General features: G+C 44.1%; 3 protein-coding genes across 5 annotated transcripts in view; 2 read left to right on the top strand and 1 right to left on the bottom strand.

The window, feature by feature from the left end:
• Window positions 1-2,009: 2,009 nt before the first annotated feature.
• Window positions 2,010-5,830, top strand: Caf1-180 (Chromatin assembly factor 1, p180 subunit). The gene is made up of 3 exons (XM_002055324.4): window positions 2,010-4,118; window positions 4,182-4,351; window positions 4,416-5,830. Exons 1-3 carry the CDS (start codon window positions 2,144-2,146, stop codon window positions 5,565-5,567), a joined length of 3,297 nt encoding a protein of 1,098 aa, XP_002055360.1. The 5' UTR covers window positions 2,010-2,143; the 3' UTR covers window positions 5,568-5,830.
• A 2,376-nt stretch (window positions 5,831-8,206) lies between these two features.
• Crag (DENN domain-containing protein Crag) lies at window positions 8,207-19,022 on the bottom strand. 3 transcript variants are annotated; one of them, XM_015170954.3, is made up of 15 exons: window positions 18,864-19,022; window positions 17,858-18,193; window positions 17,248-17,794; window positions 17,026-17,176; window positions 16,695-16,966; window positions 16,415-16,628; window positions 16,192-16,347; window positions 15,957-16,121; window positions 13,285-14,726; window positions 12,892-13,200; window positions 12,501-12,581; window positions 10,610-11,060; window positions 10,116-10,550; window positions 9,870-10,054; window positions 8,207-9,445 (listed from the first exon to the last, which is right to left on the bottom strand). In XM_015170954.3, the coding sequence occupies exons 2-15, from the start codon at window positions 18,156-18,158 to the stop codon at window positions 9,127-9,129; spliced, it is 5,028 nt and encodes a 1,675-aa protein (XP_015026440.1). In that variant the 5' UTR covers window positions 18,159-18,193; window positions 18,864-19,022; the 3' UTR covers window positions 8,207-9,126. The 3 variants fall into 3 exon arrangements, with proteins under 3 accessions (XP_015026440.1, XP_002055361.2, XP_032295524.1); XM_002055325.4 differs by lacking the exon at window positions 18,864-19,022 and adding an exon at window positions 18,658-18,825; XM_032439633.2 differs by lacking the exons at window positions 12,501-12,581; window positions 18,864-19,022 and adding an exon at window positions 18,658-18,826.
• Window positions 19,023-22,316: 3,294 nt separating this feature from the next.
• AstA-R1 (allatostatin A receptor 1) overlaps window positions 22,317-26,361 on the top strand; it is a 132,293-nt gene continuing 128,248 nt past the window's right edge. The window contains exon 1 of the mRNA XM_002055326.4: window positions 22,317-22,682. The gene's annotated coding sequence lies outside the window, so the exon portion shown is untranslated. The remainder of the gene's footprint in view (window positions 22,683-26,361) is intronic.

Raw genomic sequence — 26,361 nt, 5'->3', positions numbered from 1 at the left:
CTGATCAGACAAATGCTTAAGTGTTTACCGAACAACGCTGCCCCCCATTTCCCCATCCCTAAAACTGCAAGTTTTTTTCCCCTAAGATCCCAATTACCATCGGCAGAAGTTCCGCCATCCTTGGCTCCGGCAAATTGATCACCAATTCCTCAAACCAGCAGGGTTTATATTAATGGAGTGAATATAATTAAGCGAAACGTAGCCACTTCTTTCAGAGCTAAAAAACTGCATGAGCCGTTATTCACAATGGAAAATTTGTTGTAATGCCGTGCTCAAAGGCGCGACTACTTGATCAAGTCACTTTGTTAAGACAAAATTGCGAAATTGTCCAAACTCAGCTACTCGCAATGCCTTCTAGCACCTGAGATGGGCTGGCCCCAATGATAGAAAAAAAAAAAACTATCGACCACACACATACGCACACTGTGCAAATATCGCTACAACTGTACACACACACACACACACACATGGCCATGCGCATTTCTTGTAAGACTGTATGTATGTCATGTGTCTGTCTGTCAGTCTGTCAGTCTGTCAGTCGTTTGTCATGCACGCTTCACGCCAACAGGTCTCTAATTTCGGACGCGCTCTTGCTCGCACTCACGCATTTGCATTTGCATTTGCTTTGCTTTGCTTTGCGAACGAATGAATGAATGAATGAATGTTTGTCTGTGCCTCCCCCAACCCCCACAGCCGCTGGCTCTCCAGAGAGTTGGTGCGCTTTGTGCGCGCTAATAGATTTTGTATTACCTACATAGGGCAATTCCCGCAGCTCGTTCGGTCCCGTTCACATGCATGACCGAATTTTCATTTTACGCTCGCCAAACGCGCGCGCCAAACGCTTTTCCAGCCAAATCCCAACGGAGTCAGCATCAAGGCAAAATTATTATGATTATCATTATTAAAGGAGTCGATGTCGAGCAAACTGCCAAATCAGGGCTGCCCAACCAACAAAGTGCGTATCTAATGCCAACCACAAACGCCCACCACCCCCCGCCGCCCTAATCAGAGCCCGCAAACGCAACAGCGACCGCAGCGGGCGGCCGTTTCTGTTACACATGTCAATATTAGATTTAAGATTTGAGCACAAGTTAAATGGGTTAAAGCCAGGGCAGCTGGCGATGACAATGATGACCATCATTTGCTGGTGGAGTGGCACTGGCAGTGGGAGGATACACTTGTGCATCGGTTGCAATTTACAACATATTTTGCTTAAACACAGGCCATAAGTGTGGCTAACGGTACAGCAAGGCAGGGGGCGGAGAGCGTGGAGCGGGGAAGGGGGCACGCTGCGTGACTGCGTATTGAGACACATTGTAATTAAATAAATGTTACTGCAGCTCAAGACCCGGCTGAGTACTGTGAGCATTCAGTCACCATGTCAACGAGATCCGCTGCCGCTGTCAAGGCAAAGGGTGCGGCAGAGGCGTGGGCGTAGGAGGGGGCATGCGACGGGGAAGGGGCAGCTTGTGCACATTGTGGCCGCAAGTGAATTGCACTTATCCGGGATTAGTAAAAATGCCACATTAAACAGCGTAAACAATGTAAATAACTAGTTTATTGTTGCAAAATTATATTAAACAACATCCGAATAAATGCAATTGCAGAAATTGCGCACGCTTTCAATGAAATTAAATACGGCACGCAACCTGATCAGTTGTGCATAATTTATTGCGATTTAATCAAATATTTGTTTAGGGAATATTTTTCATAAATAAATATTCATTTATGGATGGATATGATGGATATATCATAAATTAAGATTCCCAACTGCAGTTGGGAAATTTTGTTGGGTAGCGCAATTTCCGTTGCTTTTCAAAATAATAACGGCTTGCGAATAAAACAAGAAAAATCAACGTAAAGCGCCATCTGGATAAATAATTTGTTATTGTTTTGGTGCTGCGTTGCCAACCATTGCGAACTGTTGCTGACGTTTAACCATCGAAACGGCCGTCCACAGCAACTCTGAAAAAAAACATCTGGGCATGTTTTGTTCTTGGCGCGCTTTTGCCACAACTGTTGTGCGTGTGTTTGTGTGTAGCGCGCTAGAAAGATAAACGATAGGTGGAAAAAAAAAAGCAAACTACATTTGCAATTTACATATATAAACATTTACATAAACACCGCAAACAAGTGTATTAAGATGCCTGCCGGCATTGTTAAAACACCAAACACGACGCGTGCAAATGATGCAAATGCAACCAAATCGGCGGACCGCAGTGGCAACGACAACGGCAGCAGTGGCAAGAAATTCGTGCAGACGCGTCTGCCATTTAAGCTGATAACGCCCGTGGCAAAGGCTGCTGCCGCCGCCGCCGCCTCCCCAACGCCAACAGCCACAACATCTCCAACAGCATCAGCGTCCAGCGTTGTGGAGGAGGAGCAATTGGAGCGTGAGCCGCGCAAGCGCAAGCTGTCCTATGGCTGCGGCGAGGAACCGGTGGCTGAGCAGCTGCGCCGCTCCAACAGCAAAGAGAATCTGGGCGAGCTGGGCGTGTCTGGCATTACGTCTAGCAAGAAACCCAAAACGACAGAAGCAATGTCCGAAGAAGTCATTGAGCTGGACGACGACGATGATGTTGACGACGACGACGCCGTAGACGTAGACGTAGACGTAGACGGAGATGTCAAAGATCCAGCTGCTGATAACCATGTCAAGGAGAAAAAGGTGAAGGAGAAGAGCGCGGAGAGCGCCAGTCATCCGGCGCCAATTCAAATCAAGCTGCCGCTGAGCAACAAGCGCGGCAAGCGCCGCAAGTCCCTGAGGAAGGCGGAGAAGTCGGTAAAGGCTCCGCCAGCCGCCGAGCCGAGCGACTCCAGCGATGATATTGAGGTCATTGCCAATAGTCTTAATCCGCAAAAGCGACCCAAGGTGAGTGTGGCCAAGTCCAAAGCATCGCCAAAGATCACAGCCAAGATCAAAACGCCTGTCCAGACCAAATTGAATGTGGAGGCCAAGTCGAACGGAAAGGCCAAGACGATTGTCAAGACTGATCTGGAGTCCAAACCGAATGTGCCGGCCAAGGCCGATGTGAAGTCCACGTCCGGAACGGAATCAAAGGCAAAAGATGAATCAAAATCAGATAAAGAATCCAACAAGGATGTCGACTCGGAAGTGATGCTCCTGGACAGCAGCGACAACGACCTGAAGCCCGAAGAAAATGCCGTCGCCGAGCAGTCCAGCACCGATCTGGACATGGACGTTGACACAGACACGCTGAACAAAACGTCCCCGGAAAAAGAGAGGGAGGAGGAGGGTGAGGAGGAGGAGGAGGAGGAGGTGCACAAGTCAGCCGGCTCGAGCGCCAGCGCTGCTGCCCTTGTGCCAAAGAAGCCGGAGAAGCTGCAGAACTTGACGCCCAAGCAGCAGAAGCTAATGGAGCAGCGACGCAAGGCGCGCGAAGAGAAAGAGCGCAAGCTGCAGGAGGAGCGTCGCCTCAAGCTGCTGGAGAAAGAGCAGCGCGAGCAGCAAAAGAAGGCGGCGCGCGACGTCAAGGAGGAACTGAGGCGCAAAGAGCGTGAGGACAAAGAGGAACTGAAGCGCAAAGAGCGCGAGGAAAAGGAACGAAAGCGGCAAGTCGAGCACGAGGAGAAGCGCAAACGCAACGAGGCCAAAGAGGAGGTGCAGCGCAAAAAGGACGAGGAGCGCCGCCGCAAGGAGCAGGAAAAGGAGGAAGCTGAAGAGAAAAAGAAACGCGCCGCCGCATCCTTCACTAAATTCTTTGTGCCCAAACAGCCGAAGCAATCCAACGGTGGCTCGCTGGATCACGAGCAGAACAGCTGCGACAGCGGCCCCAGTCACAGCAGCAGCCAGCAGCTCGCCTTTCGTCCCTTTCAGGTCAAGGACGATATGATCCTGGCTCCCGTCATACGCGCCACACTCGGCGCCGACACGCGCCAACAACTAGACAGCCTGTTCCTCGTCCCCGATGATCAAGATGAAGAGGAGAAGGAGGAACTGAACAATAGCATTGGACGCGTCAAGCGTCCCACACGCGCCCAGCTCTATCTGAGCGAACTGAGCCTGGGCAAGCACAAGCCGCTGGCCAGCAAACGTGATGCCCGACTGCAGAGAAGTGCCAAGGATGAGGAAGATGACGATGATGTCCAGGTGATTGGTAAGTGCACAGTTTTTGGCTCTTTCGGAAACATCTCATTTTAACATAATTTGCTGCTTGCAGATGATCTGGCCAATGCGGGCACGCCCATTGTGGAGGAGCGGCCCAAGCAGCTGCCCTGGACGCGTGCCAAGTATTTGCACTTTGCGGACAATCGTCGTCCGCCCTACTACGGCACCTGGCGCAAGCGCAGCCAGGTGATCAGTGCGCGCCGTCCACTGGGCCAGGATAAGGTATGTTATAAGGAAATTTGCTCCAGCTGTGCCCTAACCATACATATTTATATTTCTGCTGCAGAATCATTTCGACTACGAGGTGGACTCCGATTGCGAGTGGGAGGAGGAGGAGCCAGGCGAATCGCTTAGCGCCAGCGAGGATGAAAAGGAGCGCGAGTCTGAGGAGGAATCTGAAGAGGAATACAACGAATGGTTTGTTCCCCATGGCCATCTCAGCGACGAGGAGTTGCAAAACGATGGCGAGCTCGAGGATGGCAACACACGTGAGGCACAGAAAGCCAAGCTACAGGTGCTGCAACAGGAGTTTGCACAGGAAATGAAGAAACAGACCAAGAAGATTAAGCCACGCCTCCTGGGCCCCGTCTGGCTAGATGAGAGCGGCAACAAATCGCAACTGTGCCCGGCCGTCTTCATCCAGACCATTGACATGTACGGCTGCTGGCAGCTGCAGCCGCTCACGCTGGAACCGCCACCGGAGTCCGTTGGCGAGGAAGAGCCGCCCGAGGAAGTCAAGGCGAAGCCAAGCACAATGCAGCTTGACGAACAGTTGCTGCAGCAGCTGGTGCGTCTTATACACGGCAATAGCAATGCCAAGGCCTTCCTTATCTCCGAGTATCTGGAGTACTTGAAGACGCAGATTCCGCAGGAGTCGCAAACACTGCTGCCGCCCAAGACTCTGCTGCGCGAGAAGTTTGACGAGCTGGCCAGCTGGAAGCCCGTCGAGCTGGGCACTGGCACCGAAGCCAAGAGGTCGAAAAAGCCCAAAAAGCGACTCTGCTGGGTGGTCAATGCAGAAATGCTACACAAGTTCAATCTGGACAAGCTGACGCTGCAGAACCAATGGAGCTATACACTCACACCCAAGATCAGTAAGACGGACACATCTTTGCGCGAGGCCACGCCGCCCGCAGACGCAGCGGAGGCTTGCAGCACGCCCAAATCCGATGATAACAAGCGCGAGGAGTCTGCGCCCAGAACGTCCATAACAGGCGCAAGCACAGGCACCGCTGCCACAGCTGGCACGGCTTCACCCGCGGCGACCACCAAGAAACGTGGCACACTGCTCATGTCTGTGCCGCGGGATCAGCAGTTCCATGCGCCCACCAAGAATGCGCTCATTAGCCAGTATCTGCGCAAGCACAACGAGACGACCAGCAGGAAGAATCCCTCACCGGCGCCAATGACCGACGATGTTGTTCTGCTCTCCGACTAAACGGAGCTTGTCTCTTCTCTCTAAAACATTAAATATATCTATCTTTGTCACACCCTTTGCCTAGTATCTAAATTCGTCTAGCCTAGTTTTTACTGTACTTGCCGTGCGAGCTGTCCAAGTAACGCAATATCAATTCACTTGGATGGTTCTATAATCGTACGGATGCGTGCTCCAGAAGGTACATTGATTTACAAATAGTGTTTTTTTTTCTCGATATATATATATGTATTTCTACAACAAATAAATTTTGTTTATTATTTATATTCAAATCAAGAAAGTTATTGAAATACTTGTAAAATTGCAGTCTGCGGTAAGTATCGTAGTATTTTCCTACCCAAGGGATATGACAGCCTGTGTTATTCAAACAATTTGAATTGATGAGTAGTACAACTCTATAATAGAATAAAAACGGAAGAGACAGCATATCAGTTACTCACTCATTTTCCTCCCGTGGCGGTGGAAATGCGTATTCGTATACCCTGAACCCACTTTATGATTTTGTATAAATATGTAGATTTAACAGGCAGAAGAGCCAAGTCTGATACCACAAGACCGTCTGCTTCGCATTTTAACAGCAGGGTTATTGCGAAATTTTGACCAAATCGACAAAATGGCATGATTCCATGATTTTTTCGATGATTTTTTTTTTTTTAATATCTCGGGTAATAGCTCCGCGCGGAGATATATCGTTCCAAAACGACATAGCTCCCCGCGGAGATATGACGTTCCAAAACGACATAACTCCCCGCGGAGATATGACGTTCCAAAACGACATAACTCCCCGCGGAGATATGACGTTCCAAAACGACATAACTCCCCGCGGAGATATGACGTTCCAAAACGACATAACTCCCCGCGGAGATATGACGTTCCAAAACGACATAACTCCCCGCGGAGATATGACGTTCCAAAACGACATAGCTCCCCGCGGAGATATGACGTTCCAAAACGACATAACTCCCCGCGGAGATATGACGCTCCAAACGACATAACTCCCCGCGGAGATATAACGTTCCATAACGACGTAACTCCCCGCGGAGATATGACGTTCCAAAACGACATAACTCCCCGCGGAGATATGACGTTCCAAAACGACATAACTCCCCGCGGAGATATGACGTTCCAAAACGACATAGCTCCCCGCGGAGATATGAATTTCCAAAACGACATAACTCCCCGCGGAGATATGACGTTCCAAAATGACATAAATCCCCGCGGAGATATGACGTTCCAAAACGACATAACTCCCCGCGGAGATATGACGTTCCAAGAACGACATAACTCCCCGCGGAGATATGACGTTCCAAAACGACATAACTCCCCGCGGAGATATGACGTTCCAAAACGACATAACTCCCCGCGGAGATATGACGTTCCAAAACGACATAACTCTTCGCGGAGATATGACGTTCCAAAATGACATAACTCCCCGCGGAGATATGACGTTCCAAAATGACATAACTCCCCGCGGAGATATGACGTTCCAAAACGACATAACTCCCCGCGGAGATATGACGTTCCAAAACGACATAACTCCCCGCGGAGATATGACGTTCCAAGAACGACATAACTCCCCGCGGAGATATGACGTTCCAAAACGACATAACTCCCCGCGGAGATATGACGTTCCAAAACGACATAACTCCCCGCGGAGATATGACGTTCCAAAACGACATAACTCCCCGCGGAGATATGACGTTCCAAAACGACAGAACTCCCCGCGGAGATATGACGTTCCAAAATGACATAACTCCCCGCGGAGATATGACGTTCCAAAACGACAGAACTCCCCTCGGAATTGACCTTCCAAATCATCACGTTTTTTTTTTTCAAATAAAGGTCGGTGCAAAAATCGAAACTTTTTCGATGATGTTTCTTAATATCTCGGGTAAATTGATTTTAAAATGTTATACCTTTTTGAATGCGTACGGATCCCTACCATCACTTTTTCGACGATTATACCCTGAACCCATTAAAAATGGGTATAAGGGTATACTGTATTTGTGGAAAATCCAAATGTATGTAACAGGCAGAAGGGTGCATATATTCTTGATCAGCATCAATAGCAGAGTCGATCTAGCCATGTCCGTCTGTCTGTCCGTCCGTCCGTATGTATAAACGCAAGGATCTCAGAACATATAAGAGCTATAGACTTGAACTATAGACTTTAGATGTAGGTGCTCCTAGTGCCTGCGCAGATCGAGTTTGTTTCCGATAATCGATAACTAACTCCGTTTCCAAGCAATCGATAAGAATCGATATCGATATCCTGTTTTTTAGGCAATTTTGGTAAATAATAAGAGCTAGAGTAACCATACTTGACATATAGCTTCTAAAATAGAATATATATATGCATTTGATGTTGGAAGAAGAGGGTTCAGGGTATCCCCTAGTCGGGAGCTCCCGACTAGAACCTCTTACTTGTTATTTTTTATTTTTGCATTTTGTTTTAAATTAATTTAAATATTAAATATACATGTACTTAATATGACCGACACAAAAGACTGTTGAAAAGAAACATGAGTTTATTATTGTTAGTTTTTTGTTTAATTCTTTAAAATTTTACTATCGTTGTTGGTGTGTGCTTGTGTGTGTGTGAGTGTGGCTGTATATGAACGGGTGATATTTAAAAATTGCGATTTTGTTTAAATTTGACATAAACTGTCTGATTATTTGTTTTTTTTTTTTTTTTTTTATTGCTATGGTAATCGTTGTTGTTGTCGTCTGTTGGTTCTGAAGGTTTCGCTCCCAGTTCAATCCGTATAACCCGAGTCCCAGACCCCACCCAAACCCTACCCCAATTTACCCAAAACCCCCTACCCCACCACCAATCCTTGGCTTTCGAGACATAGTTCATTTCGCGCGCTATCTACATTCGATCGTTAATCGATTAATCGATCGCAGCTCGATGAAATTATATATTTCTGAAATAAAAATCACAATTTGAAGGCGATGCGATTTGAAATGTTGATATACTACATACATAGACAGACATACGTGCATACATACATAGGACATCCATACAAACTAGTTCTACAGACGGATCACACATAAATATATGTATGTACCGTTATATTATATATAATAAGGCAAATACGTTGAGGGTCAATTTGTTGCAGGAAGTCGAATCTAAAAAAGTATATCTATAGGTATGTCAATAGATCGCCTGATGCGTGTGTGTAAGGGTATGTGTATTGTCTTAGAAACCAGTCATTTAGAAGTGTGTGTGTGTGTGTGTGTGAGTGTGTGTACGAGCTCTGCGTTGTGCGAGCGAGCGAAACAAAAATGCTCAATACAAATAAAAAAAGAATTTAAAAAAAAAAAAAACAAAAAATTTAAGTACCTAAGATTTAAGTTTAAGTCATTTACAAGTCAAAATTTTTGTTTTTTTTTCTTTTTGTTGTTTGTTTTTTGTATGTTTGTCAATTGATGTGGTTCTGTTAAGCGTTTTCTTGTTGTTTGTTTTTGGTCGCCATGTCTTTTAGGGTTTCACTTTGTTTCCCCATCCACACTAGACACCCTGATCCCGATCCTGATCCTGGTCTTTATCGAGCGCACGTCAGGGCAGCAACAGGGGCTTGAAATATGCCCGACAAAAGATTGTGGATGCCGATGGGGGCAGGTCCTGATTGCGATAATACATATTGCACTCGCGCTCCGTCAGCTTATCGAATACGGCCGCATATTCGCGATGGAATGTGGCCAGGTCCACATTGGCCCGGCCAATGGCCGTTAGCGCCAAAAATAGTATATCCCGATAGAATGAATGCGAACGCTCCACCCCGCTGCTCTTCAGCTTGTGCCGTTCGTTGGCCAAACGCTTCAGCGGCGTTGCCATATCGTTGCACCGTATCGCCGAAATGATTTGTTGAATGACACTGCAACAAAAGAAATCATAATGAATTAGTTAAATAAATAACAAATAATTCAATATATATAATTCTTGAAAAATATTATAATATATCTACAGTCACTTAGTTGTGCACGCACTTTCTCATGCTGGTGTTGATAACCATGAGCTATATCTTGTATGGTACATTAAATATATTTATATTGGAACTATCCAATATATAGAATAGTGTTTCTAGCAGTACTATTCTCTTAACTTATCTTAGTATATTATAACGCTTTTATGGGAGCAGCTGCTCGGAAATAAGAGCCATACATATGTCTATAAGGGCATATCAACCTTATTTCTTATTTGTTTTTCATATCGACAAGGGATTGCTTGAGTTTGGTATGGGAAAGCAGACGGACGACTTGTCGTTATATACAATATATAATTATATATTTATATCTCACTTCATGCTGAGCTGCGCCTGATCGGTAAGTAGAGCCTTTATCAATGGACTTGTTGGCTGCGTCTCCCGATAGAGTATATACATGGGCGAACCGCTGGTTTCGCTATGCAAATTTAGATTATCCCACAGGCACTGTATGTGCACGGTCTTGACCTTAGTCAGTGGATCCAGTTGCTTCTCGTCGCTCTGCAAAATAAATGAATCAATTACATGAGCTACAACACCATGGCATTTGTATTGTACTCACCGTTGGCGGCAGGCACAGTTCGGGCAGATGCGTCTTGCACTCGATGCGCTCCATGAGCCATAATAGATTCCAGTAAATGATTGGATGCTCCTCGACAAAGTTGGACTTGATAAGCGACAAGTCACCCTCTTGGGTGAGTATATTCTCCAGCTCTTTGCGCAGCACTAACGGATTCAGATACGGCACCGTCAAGCTAGACTTGTTGGCAGCCACGCCCTCGCTGTTGTTTTCTGTCTCGGCAGCTTCCAGGCGCGTGATCTGAACGCTGAGAAAAGGCACCGTCAGCTTATAGCACGCATGGCATGTGGTATTCAAATTGGAATCCTCCGCCGACCAGCCGCTCATGATCTCCTCATCATAGACAAGCACCGAACAGTTGTGACACTGCGAGCATGTCGTCAACTGTATCAGCACATCGCATTCCGGATCCGCGCCCTGTCGCATAGCAATAATGAATGGTCAGTTTTGGTTCGGAATTGGATAGACTCGCTTACCTCAATTATGGGGCTGTAGAGATTGTCGGGCAGCGCGGGAAAGGCGTACATATGCATTGCCGTATTGGAGCTGTTCTCGCCAAGCGGCACCAAATTGTTGTAGCTTGACTTGCGAGACTCGCTCAGCCTGCCCCAAGGATCTAGATCGCTAGAGACGCGACGCAGTTTGCCCTCATCGGCACCGCTAGCTGTGTCATGCTCTTCGCCGCCTGCAGTCGCCTCTTGCTGGTGATGATGCTGATGATGATGATGGTGCTGCAGATGATGATGGTGATGATGATGATGGTGATGGTGCTGCTGATGGCCATTATTTGTCTTCACCGGTGTCGAATTGGCCGATATGGCGCCCTTGATCTCATCAAATTTGCGCGTCAGCGAATTGGCCGCATACTTAATGCTGCTCAGGCTGCCCTGGATCAGCTCATTGGATTTCTTGCTCGTCAAGCTGGGACTGTTAGGGAGCAAAAGTAAGATGAGCTTTGGTTAATATTTGCCATTATTTGGTTGAAAGGCTTTCACACAAACACACAATATACAGGACGGTTAGCGAGAGAAGTGCCAATAACATCAACAACAACAGCAATAGCAACATCAGCAGCTAACGATCCCCAGTTGATTACCACATTATCGAAAAGTTTTTTTCCTTTAATCAATTTCCAGCCCATACTACCTTAAAACTTCAAATATTAGGTGAATCGATAAGAAAGTTCTCGCAGATCGATCGGATATAAAACAAAATGTTAGATAAAAGTTTTGTACTCGATTCTGTAGGTGGATTTTTCAATTCCCCATTTCCAAAATTTGTTCAATATAAAACTATAATTACAGAAAATAGTTCTGCCTTTTTCACACAATTGTGAATTCTCAAAAGCCCCAAGTTTCGTTAAAGGATAAGTCAATAATTGAATAGAATCGTTTGCTGCTGCGCTGCTTACATGTACAGGTGCGAAGAGAAGGTGAGTGGCGAGAAAGAGGGTGAGAGTGAGTGAGCGAGCGAGAGAGAAAGACAGAGAAAGAGAGCGAGTTTTGGGTGCTGTTGTGGGTTATGACAAAACTGGGTTTTGTGTGGATGTTAAGTTTGTATTTTTTGTACTATTATGCTATGGAATATGCAAGTTGTTAGCGATCAATGTGAATGTTTGTGTGTGTGTGCGTGCATGTGTGTGTGGCTTATGTCAAACCTTGAATTGCCCGCCACCAACAACAACAACAACAACAACAACGCCGAAGACGTCGAAGTTGAATTAAAGGAGAACCCAAAAACCGAAGCGTGTATCGCCGCAACTGATCAAATGTGGAACTAAAGTGGAACATAAGTGGTTTCAATTGTTTTGTGTGTATTGAATCAAATGCTGCGCGACAACCAACACTTTTCCAAACAGAACAATAAATCAAACAATTTGTAATCGACAATACTTAAGAGTTGGCTTTTATGCAAAAAAGTATTTTGGACTGGCAATTAAACATTTCGATTATCGTAATTTTTGTTAAAATTTCTTGAGTTTGTTTTTCAAATTAATTCAAATTTTTTAAATATGTGTGAAATTTATACTAATTAAAGCCAAATAAAATTAAAAATAACCACTATGCACAATTGTATTGTACAGTTTTCTGTTTGAAAGAGTACTTTACGTTTAGAATAACCAAAGTACTTTATAAAAGTGATATATAAAGCATTACTTTGGAGTATTAATTGCAATTATAGCTGTTATAAATATTCCACAGACAAGAAAATCCACCTATTGCAGTGGTTTACCAAAGTGGAGTCTGAGTGGAAAGTAACTTATTCGTATGCCCCGCAGCATATGTACAGTGTGTGTGTGTGTGTGTGTGTGTGTGTGTGTGTGTAAGAGTGTGTAGGTTTTAGGAGCTTTTTTTCTGTCTGACTTACCTTATGCTTGATATATTTTCTATTATATTGGCGGGCAATTTCAAGTCTTTCTTAAGGGACAATCGTGCGGGTGAATAACGTCTACGGTAAAAAAAAAAGTTGCACAGAAACGAATTGGAGCGATTTTAAGAGAGTTTTCATATGTAAAAATACAAGAGGCAAAAAAAAAAAAAAAAAAAAACAAATAAAAATAATATCTAGTACAAAAATCTCTGAAAGAAAAAAGAAGTTGAACTGCGTTCGTATGGGTGTGTGTGCGTGGAATGTGTGTGGAATATATGTGGATTGAAATTCGATTGGTGAATGGCACACTAAAGATAATAAAACATGTTGTCTGCTGCTTTTTGTTGTTTTTGCATTCAACTTTTGGACCAACTGACGACTTAGTTACCCGAATGTAAACTTCAGCGAGGAGCCAATGTTGGCCAGACTGTGGGTAACCCCGCTGCTGGCCACTGGCATCGTCTCCGATCGATGCATGCTCTTCCCAATTTGCGTGGACTCATCAAACGTGGCGCTGCGCTGTCCCCTGAAAAGGATTGGTTTATCGCTGTACATGTTGCTATTGAGAGCTGTCGTTGTCGTTGTCGTTGTCGTTGTCATTTCTGCCTGTGCCTCCGGTAGCTGTGTGGGCGTAGCGTCCTCCTCATTTAGGGCGCCTAGCGGATCGTTTTGGGTGACGGGCGTGCGTGGTGAGATTCTGGTAAAGGAGACAAATTTCAAATCATGAAGAGAAATAATAATAATAATAAAAAAAAAACAATTCCAGTGGAGGCCAACTCACTTGGTGGGGCTCTGAACGCGTTGTCTGGCCTGTTGATTAGCCACATGGTCATCGAGCTCGTCTGGCTCCTGTTCCTCCTCATCCAAATCCACGTCTAATTCGTAGTCACCGCTTGCAAATTGTATATCCTGTTTGCCCTTTTGTGGTGTCAGCGGCGCCGATTGTTGCTCATGTTCGGCCCGTTCCCCATCCCCATCCCCGTCATCATCCTCATCGTCCTCGCCATCGCCAATGCTCATGATTTGCTTACGTGGTTTGCTTAGCAGCTGCGCATCGCCGCCATAGATGGGCGTATGCGGCGTGTGGGGCGAACTGCCATTGGCGCTGTTGGCGGCAGAATCGCCGCTGATTAGCAGACCAGCGCTGTTCACCACATCCTCGGTGGGCAGCACATCCGGAGCACCGCCCGTGACCGTTTGCCGCACAATGCTGCCCAGCTTGTTGCGCAGCCTGTCAAAGGCGGCAAAATCAAGCAGACCGCCACCGCCGCCTTCGCCGGAGCTGGCCAAGCTGCTGCGCGACTGACCGTCCACCGTTTCCAATGTGCTCAGATTGTGGTCATGCGAGGAGCTAAGTGATTTGCACACCTTGGCGGTACGACGTTTGCCGGCACGTCGAAAGTGTCCAGCGCCCATGATGACATTCTTGATGCGGTTCCAGCGAATCTGGCTGAGCGTGGTGCTGTCGCTGGGCCACTGGGATTCGAGGACGCAGCGATTATAAAAGCCGTAGGTAAGGGCGTTTGGTTGCAGGCCCGACCTCTTCATCAGATAGTGCAGTCGCACTGCCAGCACTGGCAGATTGTGTATGCCGCACAGCTGCATCATGATGCGATAGCAGAACTCATCGCAGGTGATTTTCAGCTTGCTGGCGCGCACCAGAACATCATAGGCGGCGCGCAAAATGTCATGCTCCTTACCAGCATGCCGGGGATCCATCACCATGGAAGGCAGTATCAAAAAGTACAGTGAATAGCAGGTGGCCAGCAGATATTTAGACCACGCCTCCGGATGTTGCTGGCAACGGCTGGCCATCTTCTGTGACAGCTTCACCTCGTGCTTGGTACGACGCGCGATGGGCGAGCCGGGCGACAGAGATGCATTTAGCTGTAGCTGCAGGAACTGCGACAGTGCCGTCTTTCTTGTGCTATGCAGCAACTCTGGCTGCAGCGTAAAATTCTTGTAAACATAACTGGCCGAGCCGCCTGATGTTAACGACACGTTGTCCGGCGGAAAGATATACTTGGTGCGCTCGCTGCTCTGGCCCGTATCCCAGTCGACCAAATGCAGCTGTCCAGGCGTCTCATCGTAGCCGGTCACCTTCTCGGCGCACTCGTCAAAGAAGCTGAGGCCGTGATCTCCATCAGACACGAAGCTGCGCTCCTCAATGAATCTAATGAACATTTGGGTTTTCATCAGCAGCTCAAAGAATTTCTGGTGCGACTGTACAAATGAGAAAGAGAGAGACAGAGGGAGAGGGTGAGAAGGAGATAGAGGGGAGTATGTTATTCATAAAATCCATTTTAAATCGTAATGTAAATGTAAATATAAAAATGTTTATTGCTAAGAGAAAATTGTGTACGAAGAGGTTTTGTTATTCATCAATTTCCACTATTGAACGTCTTAAGTGTGAATCATATTTCAATATTTATTTTATTATTGCTGGAATTCAAAATATGAGATCACAAACCATGACTCATTTTGAAGATTATCAGTTTTTTTATACCCTGATACCCATTTTTAATGGGTATCCCATTAAAAATGGGTATCAGGGTATATTGTATTTGTGCAAAATCCAAATGTATGTAACAGGCAGAAGGAAGCATCTCCGGCCCCATAAAGTATATATATTCTTGATCAGCATCAATAGCCGAGTCGATCTAGCCATGTCCGTCTGTCTGTCCGTCCGTCCGTATGTATGAACGCAAGGAACTCAAAACATATAAGAGCTATAGACTTGAAATTTTAGATGCATTTTTATTAAAAGCTAATATTTTTGAAAGGCGTAACATAAAAATGATCTGGAGAAAAACAAGAAAAGAGAGTGGCCGATAAATTATTGCCCTTGCTTGACAAAAGTAGTTTCAAATAGTGAAAGCATTATTGACCTTGGACTTGAAACTTGTTATTTTCGTATTTAGCTTAATCAAACGATTTTTTAAACAATAATTCAAATGGCTATATAATTGGTTAATACCATGCCTACAAGCAATTCTTAATTAGCTGGCGTTTAAATAAGCTCCATAAAGCATCAAATTGGGAAATAAGCAATTACTTATACAGTTTGAAATATTATAGTGTATTAAAATGTTGTCACATAACCAAAATATGTTATTGGTGATCTGCGTAAATGTTTGCGATATGAGGCAAGCATTTAAGTGTATTCGAATATCGCATTAAGAGGAATCATCTGTGACGCCATAAAGTGGCAAGAGATCTGCACCGTTTGCTGTTTCCCTCATCGGGGAACTTCTCGAGGCTGACGTCAGCCGAGGAACGTGAAATTTCATTTGAGATAAAAATAGATTGAAAATTTGTAGATTACTGCTAGGAAAGAAATAAAAACGAAAGCAGCAATAATCTATAAGGTCATATTGAACGGCGTTCAGATTCTGCCTACACGCAATTTCTTAGCTAACCCCGTCTGAATGATACCCAACTCTTTGCACTTACCTTATCGCGCGAGCGCAGAAAAGCTTTCAGCTGAAATAAGGCACTTGGATCCGTGGCGCCCACGGAAGGCGCCTTTGAAATAGGCACCAAGTAGTCACGATAGCCGCGCAATATGCACGCCATGAAGAGCAGAAATGCCTCCTGAATGCGCTGCTCTAGCACCAGCTTAAAACAAAAACAAAGAACTAAATTAAACATACTTTGGAAAGTAGATAAGATATGACGGGTAGCTTGCCTCACGCTTACGCTTCCGTATGTCACGATCCAAGCTATTAGTGGAATCATAGCTAATGGGCTTGGCGTTCTCCAACTCGGTGAGCGTCTGTCTCAGTAGTCGTGCGGCCCGCTTGGGCAGAAGCTTTGGCGTCAAATGGCGCTGCGAGTCGCACAACTGCAGAAGATAGAGAGATAAAAGAATAGAGTAATTGACAGCGGAGCTGCGTATGAGACATGCGTACGCTGATGTTATTGGTGTCCAGATCAATGCAGGTTACATCTGTGGGCGGCTCGTACAGATCAAAGAAGCGCGAGTCGACGCCAATCAAATAGGGCAGAGGCGCATGCAAAACCTCGGCCAAGCCCAACGGGCACAACGGTATATAGGGGCATTGCCACTTGAACGGAAACAACAGCGAGACAATCGCCTCAGCAACGGCAGTCAGCGTCGCAGGTCTGCAAGTAAGAGCATGGTTCAACGAAACAATTTACAAGCAATAAATAGAGTGCATACACACATACCTGAGCGAGTGTATGAGTATCTTTTGTTCGGTGAGCGCAAGGAGGAGTACGTGCAGACAATTGTCGGTGCCTAAATTTTGGAGCAACATGTGAAAACCGGCGCCACTGCGCGGCAATGGCGAATCCTCTGGCTGTGTGAGCAGAATACGATCATTCGACTCGCTGGACAGCTGTAGATGTATGCTAGGCGCCGGGAACGGAACCTCGTCCAGCAGCTGGATAATGTAACGCTCCACGGGTATTGGTATATTGACGCCATACACGACCATGCGCTAAGGGAGGCAAGACACTTGTTAGCGGACATCTGTTAATTGATCTTCGCGTCGCTTACATGTAAGTATTTAAGCCATTTATCAAAGGTGTCGCCAAAGGGATGGTGCGACAGCAAGCAAATGGCCTTGATCATGTGCAACGAGTGTTGTGACGCAAACTCCTCATCCCAGCCAAGCAGTTCGCATTGCTCCGCAGATAGCTGCGATGCACTGGAATAGCGAAACAAAAAAAAAAACAACATTTGAGCCAGGAATCAGTTTTCAATATGTGTGCCGCTTACTCGTAATCCTCGTAAAAGGTAAGAGCCGAGCCGTAGACCTTGTAGGTGCCATCGCTTACAGTCAGCACAAAAGTGCTGAAAACTGGGCTGATGGGTTTGCGTTTTTCGGTGCCATTGACATGTGGCCAGGCCTCCAGGCTGGCGCCCATGGGCAGGCAGAAGAGCGGCACGCTCGGACATAATTTGAGTGGAAAGTCCGTGTGATCTACGGTGGGATAGCGCAGTAATATTTCTGGCTTATAGCTAATGTGCTTGGGACGGTACATGGACTTCTTGTAGCACAAATATACATCGCTGCCCACATAGCCCTTGTTCAGCGTCTTGTAAATGAGACAGAAGGCATGCGGCGGCCGTTCTCCTTTGCTTTGGACAATCACGCACAGCTCTGTGACCACCAGTTCGTTGCAGGGCATGTCTGGACGGGCGCGTCGATATGTGAGAAAGGTTTTTGCCGACGAATTATTCACATTGGCCACACGCCCGCCGGGCGTTTCGGCAACTATTTCCGCATCCGACATGATGCGTTCATGGCCATCGTAAAGCACGCCTAAATGACAAAACAAGCAAATGTACTCCGAAGAATTTATTTGGCAGGTCTTGCTTTGCTTACCGATATCCACTAGCGGCGGCCGATCCTTGCCGCGTCGAAAGTATATGTAACATTCGGTGGTGCGTACCGAGCCATGATTAAGATTCGCCGGCAGTCCCGTTGGTGTGTGCTCCAACAGCTCATAGCCATCGGGCAGCTGCTCGCCCAGCAGCGGAAAGAAAACGCCAATGTCGGTGATCGGCTCAATTGTATTGGCCGCACGCAGCCGGCCCGAGTCATTGAATATGTTCTCCTGCAGCAGCTGCGGCTGCTCGGGCATGCCGGCCACCACAAAGTAGTCCGCTATGCGCTTCTCCTCCATATTTTATGCTGTAATCGGTCGTGTGTTTGTTTCAACTGCAAAGAAACGCCAAAAAGGGTATACTTTAAGTTTGGTGATTAGATAAAACGGACGGGTAGACGGTAGACACAGCCACGGAGTCAAGTCGCAAGCGGCAGCTGGCGCAAATCTTTGTTTACATTGCCGACGTCGTCGCTGCTATCGCCGAGAGCTTATTGCAAATGCGCACAAGTCGAATGAAAATCAAAATAATAATAAAAATAACTAAGCGACTTTGCTGGAATCTCGATACGAACGGCGTCGCTGTCGTGGACTTTGCTGTTGTTGCTGGTTTGTATTATGCTGCGACCACAGCTTACAACAAAAACAAGTTCCGCATGATGATTCAACGACGTTTCCGCTGCTGTTGCTGCTGTTCAATGCCAGGCCTTTTGTTTTGTTGCTGCTGATTTGGTTTTTGTTTACAGGAATCGAAATTCGCTCCCGTTGCGGTTGTTTCAGACTCGTATGCAAAACTTACAAATCCGCTGCTGTCTTTTTGGTCGTTGTTGTTGCAGCTGCTGAAAAAAAAACGCTGCTGCGTCTTTGATTTCAGTTTTCAGTTTTCGTCGTCGTTTTTGCAACTTCTTCACACTACGTTAATTTCTACACAGCGTTGCACAAACACACACACACACGCACACGCATACACACGTTCATACTGACAAGACACGAAATCATACATACATATCGATATGTAGGCGGCGACATTCGCCCACTTGCACTTTGTCTTGACTTTGTGCCCTTAACTATCGCGCGTCTCTTGACCAATTTGTTACGTCGCAGCCGTTTAATGCATGCGAAATCGTAATCAATTGAAAGCTAGAGTTGTTGATATATCGCACATCGTTTACATGCAATTTCGATATTACAGTATATGTATCGATTATCAATATTAATGTTATTTTTTAATAGTGGGACTCCTGAAACTAATTTTGATTTGATTTAGATTTCGGTGATCAGCTGTTCACAGCTGCTCCATATCAAGTGTGTACTGTGCCCAGAAAAAGTAACTAAATTTGAGTCAAGCTAAGCGATTTAACGAAGTCAGTTTCAGAATTCATATCATTGTGCTTTATTGACGGTTCTTCATAATTATTTGCTTTAGTAAGCCCAGCTAGAGAGCATCCAAATGATTCGGAGGTGGATGGATGATTATTCCACTTAATTCTTTCATTACGTATTTTGGTAAATTGCAACAATTAAAAGTTGCTCATATCCCGAATGCCGCGTGCCGTGCTGCAACAACGAATTGCCGATAGTTTTGCACTATCGCCATCGCCTCGAGAAGAGCGAACATGGGCTGCTACTTATCGATGACGATTCATTGTAACTATCGAATTTGTTATTTACCGCGAACAGTTTTGTATTCAAAACTATAAGAATAATATATTGTATTGCATGTTAACACAAAACAAAGATCGGCCGATCGGAAGGTGAGAGATAAAGGTTTCCCACCCGCGTTTTTCATGATTTTTACCATTAAGCATGCACTTCCATCATATTAAGTAACTTCAGTAAAATCAGTTTTAGTTTCCTACCACTTACCATTTGATCATCAATTAGTCAGCTAGACAAACAGTTTTATATATTGAGGATTATATAAATATTTTTGAACCATTTATATCCATGTATGCTATGTACATGTTTATTAATAATTTATAAACATTTTTATCATTTTGAAAAAAGAAATTATTTATAATATTTTGTACTGTATCTAATAATATCATTTATATACAAAACAAGGGCATAGATGCACACGCTTGCAATTGCATTATTTATACAGTTTTCAAATATATAACGGCCTGCGTTTAGTGGAAAATTCGATTAATTTGAATAAATCGTCATCGATAGTTAGCTCATCTCGAAGAGTTGACGATAATTGAAAACTATGAGTTATCGGTGCGGCAAGACATCGGCAATCGTGCTGCCAATGTGTTATTGGGGTCTACTAGTTGCGTATACTTAATAAACTACAACATAAAATCAAGGTCCATCAACGCAAACGGAATCCTGGTGGATAAGACACCATCAACTCATGTGGACGTTATTTAGCTGGGGTAAATAAAGCTAAGATTAACCTCAACTGCTTAATTCTTTTGAAATATGCATCGCTTTGCGGCTGGATACGAAATCCCGTTAAAAGCTTAGAAAAATAGACACCAACCCGACTCATTTGGACTTTCTACTTTATCTAGGATAAAATCAACACAAATAATAACAAATGTACAATTACCGTTATACCGTTGGGCGGCACAACTATTGATATACAAGTTATCGTAATCGGTTGAGCGCCAGCAATTCCGCATTTTAAATTCGCTAGCATCTTTTTCTATTCTATAACACTTAACCCTTTTCTACTGCTACTACTACTACTATTTGATTACAGTATTAAGAGACAAATCGACTTCTTTTAAACGCGACCCAATTAGTGCCTTGCAATTGTATTCACAGTTCTTTGCTCTGTGACCAAGCCAAGCGGGGCGTAACCGGCCCCAACAATGGCGACGCATGCATTAGACCTAATTATGCTTTTTATGGATTTAAGCCAAGCTGCTGCTGTCTATTATTCCCAATTTACAATTGGCCCAGTTGGTGGCGGCACTTGTCCATTGAGCCAAGCCGCTCGGTTTCATTCATAAAGGCAGTTGGCTCGAGTTTTAACTCAAGATGAGCGCATTGTGGACTGCGACTCGCGACTCAAATTGTGCGCAGCCAGTGGCGCCTTAAAGGGGAGTGTTGCCTGTTGCCTGCTGCTTGCCCCCCCTGCGACAAGGACTCTGCTGCACAGTTTGACTCGGGTTTGTTTACAAATATTCCATCGTGCTTGCCGCTCGTACCGTAGTCCTTTGAGATTTGTATGCGCGCCTGTTGCGTGCGCCCGTTGGACATTCTCCTAATGGATTCTGCTGCGGCCTCGATTGCTCTGGTTGCCCCGATAGCCTGGCTGCTATCCGTTTCTGTTTGTGATAATCTAATTATGCGGTCTTCCCGAGCTGGTTATCGGCTGTGCCATTGCCATTTTATTTGCTTCTAATCAACTGGACAGCCCGTTGTCCTTCGTCCGTCCTCCGGCTGGCCATTACAAAATAATAATATAACAAAGATTTATTTACAAATGCCATAATAAAAATCGCAGCCAAACAATTAACTAAGCAATTTAGGGCAACAAATCAGATTAATTAAGAACAATAGCCAACATTCAAATGCCAAATGGCATTGGACGTTTGGTATTTGGGACACTTGACAAAAATGGTCTTTGAAATTGTATTTCTCATGTCTCATATACGAAATTTCTGTCGACTCAGGAATACTCTGTAATCAGTCTGCTTTCAAAAATTATATACAATATTGGGGACGGGAACGGAACTATTGCTAGATTTTTCAATGTTTCTAATACTTCTTCGTTTAAATGTTTATAAAATTTGTCATATAAATGCGTTGAGAAGGAAAAAATAATAGCCCCTTTTTTTTATTAATGATTTTTAGTTCATTTACTTAAGCCACAGATTGAGCAAGCTTCTAAAAATATATATAGGGTGCATGTTTGAATATGAGCTCGTTTAAGGAATTGGAATTATACAACTATAAAACTTACCAAAAGACACTATATAATCTATATTAGAGTCTCTTACTAAAGGACGTTGTGTTAACAAAATAAATAACTATAAGATCATTTTGTTTATATATTAGGCTATAACATTTAATCTTTAATTGTTAAGTGGAAAAAGTGCTAAAATAGATGAAAGTGAAAAAAGAAACACTTATGCGATATATTCTTTGCAAAAGGGTGAAAGCAACTTGTTACAGGTTTTTCATAATACATACATTATTGTATTTCAGAGAACAATTTTCAATGCATTTTTTTTTCTTTCGCATAATGCTTAATCTTAATTCATTTGGTTTGCTTTTCTTGTTCCATGTCTCAGGCGACAATGTCACTCAGGATATTTGAGTGGGCGGCCGCAGCGAAAGCGCTCAGAGTAAAATGGAAAAATAACTCATACGCCGTGTCGGCCGTCGTTGGATGCGTGTTCGGGTTTCAGTTCGTCGATTCTTTGACTCTGACGATACTGCTACGGGGCGCTAGGATTGTGATTTGAATTGTAGAAAGCGCGCAGTTCGCATGCGAATGTCCTGACCGACGGTTGTGTGGCCGGCCCAGCATCCGAGCAACCGCATAGTTTAAAAAAAATCTTCGAAAATTGTTTTTGAAAATGTAAATTGGCAGAGTAGCTACGAGTACTGAAAATAATAATATATAATATTCCTAAATACATACTTGTATCTGTGAAAGTTTTTCTTAATTTGTTTTTTTTTTTGGTGCTGTAAAAAACCATCAACAAAAAACGGCGACAAAATCCAAAGTGAAGAAATTACAAGAAATTGCAATAAAGGTTATTAAATTTTATAAAAGAGTCTTGAGCGTGGCAAATTTCTTGCGTCTAGTAGCTGTCACATCAGCTGCTGATTTTCGGCTCCGCGTATATATTCAAATCTAAGCAGGTGAGTGCACCGCATAATTACCGGAAATTTAATTATGAGGTGAGGCGTCGACTTTGTAAACGGTAATTGCATTACCTAGCCAACCGCGCTCCCGCTTCGCAGCCCGAAAATAAGCAAGTAATAAAAAATGTTGCAGTCAGAAAACTCCCTTACTTCCAAACACAGGGTCTGGCTTAAAATAAACACCTCAATGCCCCATAAGAAAGTTTTTTTTTCGAGTTTGAGAAGTGTCTATGCACAAAAATAATATTAACTTGTTTTTACTGTGAATGAATACCTTTCGAGTTCTCAAATTACATTCATACGTCGTTAGTTCGATTCAAATTAAATTTTGCGGTTACCCCAATCAAAGGCGATTTGTAAGCAACTCAAAAGGTTGAGGAATGTTTCATTTCTTTTTTTTTTTTTTGTAAACCTTATTCAATTAGGTGCCCACCAATTTGTACCGCTTACATTTTACTTAGGGGCAAGGGAGCTGCCGGACCTCTTTCAGGCCGAAGAGCTTCCCGTCGTGGGTGTAGACAATATCAAAGACAGGAGCCGAGCTATTTAAATTCGCAGACGGAATTAAGCTCATTAGCATATTGTCGCCGGTCGGTCATCAAGTTCACGGGCAGATGTTACAATTTCCCATTTTCCAGTTGCCAAGTTTTCCACTTGATTGATGAGTCCAGTTACAACCCAAAACTGCCACCTCATACTCGGCGCCACGTCTACAAATTTACCTGCTCCCGCTGCAGAGCTAGAGAAATGATACGCATTAAACAAAAAGATGAGTTTGCCGTTTGTCCAGCGACAATCAACATCCGCTCAAATCGCATGTACTATATTTCCTTTGTTCTTTTTACTTCGGGTTTCCGAGCATTTTAAAACAAAACATTTGTGACTAAACACAAATTCGTATTGTATTTTTTTTAAGTTGCCTTCGAAAACCAGGCTACAATACGTTTTCGAACCGAACTAGTTCGGAACGGAAATTCCAATTTATTTTTACCTGCGTTCCGTACCTTAAACCAAGTCAGTTGCCCCAAAAACTGCTGGAACGCATCATAGCTCTTTTTGTGAGACGGACTTAGCGCAAAAGCATAACAAATTTGGGCCCATAATACTATTCAACTATATTTTGTAGATGTCACACTTGGGTAGAGATAAAATTTAGCCAGCACTTCAACATGAAATAAAATTAAATAAAAAGTTTTATTGTCTGATTCTAAGCTAAGGCTTAAGTCAGAACCAAGGTAATGAACCAAAGCTTAAGGCTGGGAGTTGGTTCGCACCATAAACCGAACCCGTTTTTTTTTTTTTTTGGGCTGCAGACCTGTTAAATAATTGGAAACTGAATCAAACTGCTTGCTCCAACTAACTGAGTGACAAATTAATCAAGAGTTGGTAACTACTATTTAGTTATTGCAATATGCTACAAATGTATGATGCGGTTTTCGTGATGAATATAAAAAAAGTCTACGATTTGCTGATAACTTACGGTCCACTTTAACGTCTCGCCAAAAACCTATTTTGTTTTCAACTATTTCTTTAAATTGTTGAGCATATGTATTTCAATCTTACGACTGATATCGCATCTAGTTCAAAAGTCACCGATTTTTGCCAGCAATTTCAGCCAATCGAACCACTGTGCATAGCTGGTCAGTTTCTTTGTGGCACACTCTTTACCTCATGTGGTGTTAAGAAGGATTTTTGATATGGTCCAACCGCAAGTGCGGTAAATGATGGAAAAAGGTTCCAGCATCGGGCTTGAACTCATTTTCATTGGGGATCAAAGTAGTAAATTAAAGTTTTTCCTCGGGCGGAAAATTGATTGCAATGAGATGGAAACTGGCAAATACTCGCTAGCTTAATAAACTTTGTATTATTATAATTTATGATTTTACTGCTTAAAATGATGAAGTAATTTTCGTGAAATGCTTGAAAATCAACCTGAGTTCGGCTTGATAATACAGGCAAGCTTGCGAATTTCAAAACTAGACCACCAAAGTAGTTATCCAAGGTTCCGTTTCAAAGCAAGCTAAGGAAATTTCAGAGAATATAAACTCAAGTTAAACTGATTCTGGGAAAAAACTTTAAGCATTCTCCCTTTCTTATTCGCTTAACATACAACAAAGTAAAATATTTCAGTAGTTATGATAAAATGTGAGTAAGCGACTTGTTTCTACACATTTTGGAATTGCAATCTTTGAAACTAGGGTGAACCAACCTTGAATATTTGTTGAGTAAATTTCTCAATTTCGCCTTTGACACGCGATTTTGTTTCATATAATGAAGAAAAGCTGAGAAGCATGCGACCTGCATTTAATTTCAATTCCTACTTAATTTGCATTTAATGTGGGGACTTTTCGTTGAAATTTAATTGGCCTAATTAGGTGCGACATGGCCGTAAATGTAACGTGAACATTCACGCATTAAGTGATTAAATGAAGACTGTGACCCATGGAGCGAAGCAACTGAAACGAACTGAAGTGAAGTGAAACAAATGCGAGATATGAGAATTGCGCATTGAATTAATGAGGCAAATGTCAAAATTGAATGGGTTAAAAAATGTCTTACAAGCGCGACAACAAAGAGAAAGTTGCTGCAAGGGAGCCGGGGGTGTCCTGACGAAAGATGCTCGCACTGGTTAAATGATTGTGCTAGCCGCAGTCTTTAAAGTTCGTCCGAATGCTATGAAAGAATGAAATTTTTATAAACTTTTCCATAATGTTTTAGCAAGAATTTAACAACGCTTTAGGCAAGGCAAAGCCAGCATACTCCCATCATAAAAAAAAAAAAAAAACAAAAACACAACCAACCTTCTACACTAAGGCAAACAGACCAAGATAAGGCATTAAAAGCGAACAGCATAGGCTAGTACGACCTGCTAATGCCCTATAGCTTGGGATGCCGAAATATCACTTATGGCTATGGGCGTGACTCAAGTGTCATGCCGTTTCATAGCTAATACACCTGACTTTGGCAGCCATATAGGGTATGCGTATGAAAAAGCATCGCAAAGCGTTGACTTCTCTTGAGTCTTGCATCACTTTGGAAATAGGAACGGAACCGTAAAAATGCCATAACGCACAGTCAAAGCCAGCTGGCGCATGGGCACAGGTGGGCGTGGCACGAGGTTGACCGAAAAAAAAACACACACACACACACTCGGCTCATCTGGTGGCTGCCGAGCAAGCCACAACCCGTTCCAACCTATTGTCTATCTCTTCCGCCACGGCCTTCCTGTAAGCCCAGGCAGTCACAATGTTTTGCTTATTGTCCTGCTGCTAGTTGGCATGGCAAGTGGTGTCCTCCCAGCAATTGCAGTTAGATAAGCGTAGCCATGCCCTCCACCCTACCCCACCCCCCTAGTCGACACCCTGCGAACCCTTTGTGGGATTTTTGCTCTCAGCTGGGCTAAGCAGCTCAGCCAAGAAGATGCTGCATACATTGTGGCGCCAGTTAAAACAAATTTATATCTACGATATGCATCTCAAATGTACGAGCACAAAGAATTCCTGCGATTGCACTGAAACTTTGCACTGACATGTGGCTTGGTCAAGAATCTGCAGCATGGCAATTTTAGGAGGAGAAAAAAGGTATCTCAATTTTGGTGCATAATAAGCTACATGTTTTATGTCCTCGAAATAGTTCAGACTTCGTGCAAAAGTTTTCTTTTGCCTTCACTTTGAGC

The sequence above is a fragment of the Drosophila virilis genome, chromosome X, assembly GCF_030788295.1.
Source record: "Drosophila virilis strain 15010-1051.87 chromosome X, Dvir_AGI_RSII-ME, whole genome shotgun sequence".
NCBI lineage: Eukaryota > Metazoa > Arthropoda > Insecta > Diptera > Drosophilidae > Drosophila > Drosophila virilis.
The sequence above is the reverse complement of the archived record's forward strand: the minus strand, read 5'-3'. Positions and strand labels throughout refer to the sequence as shown.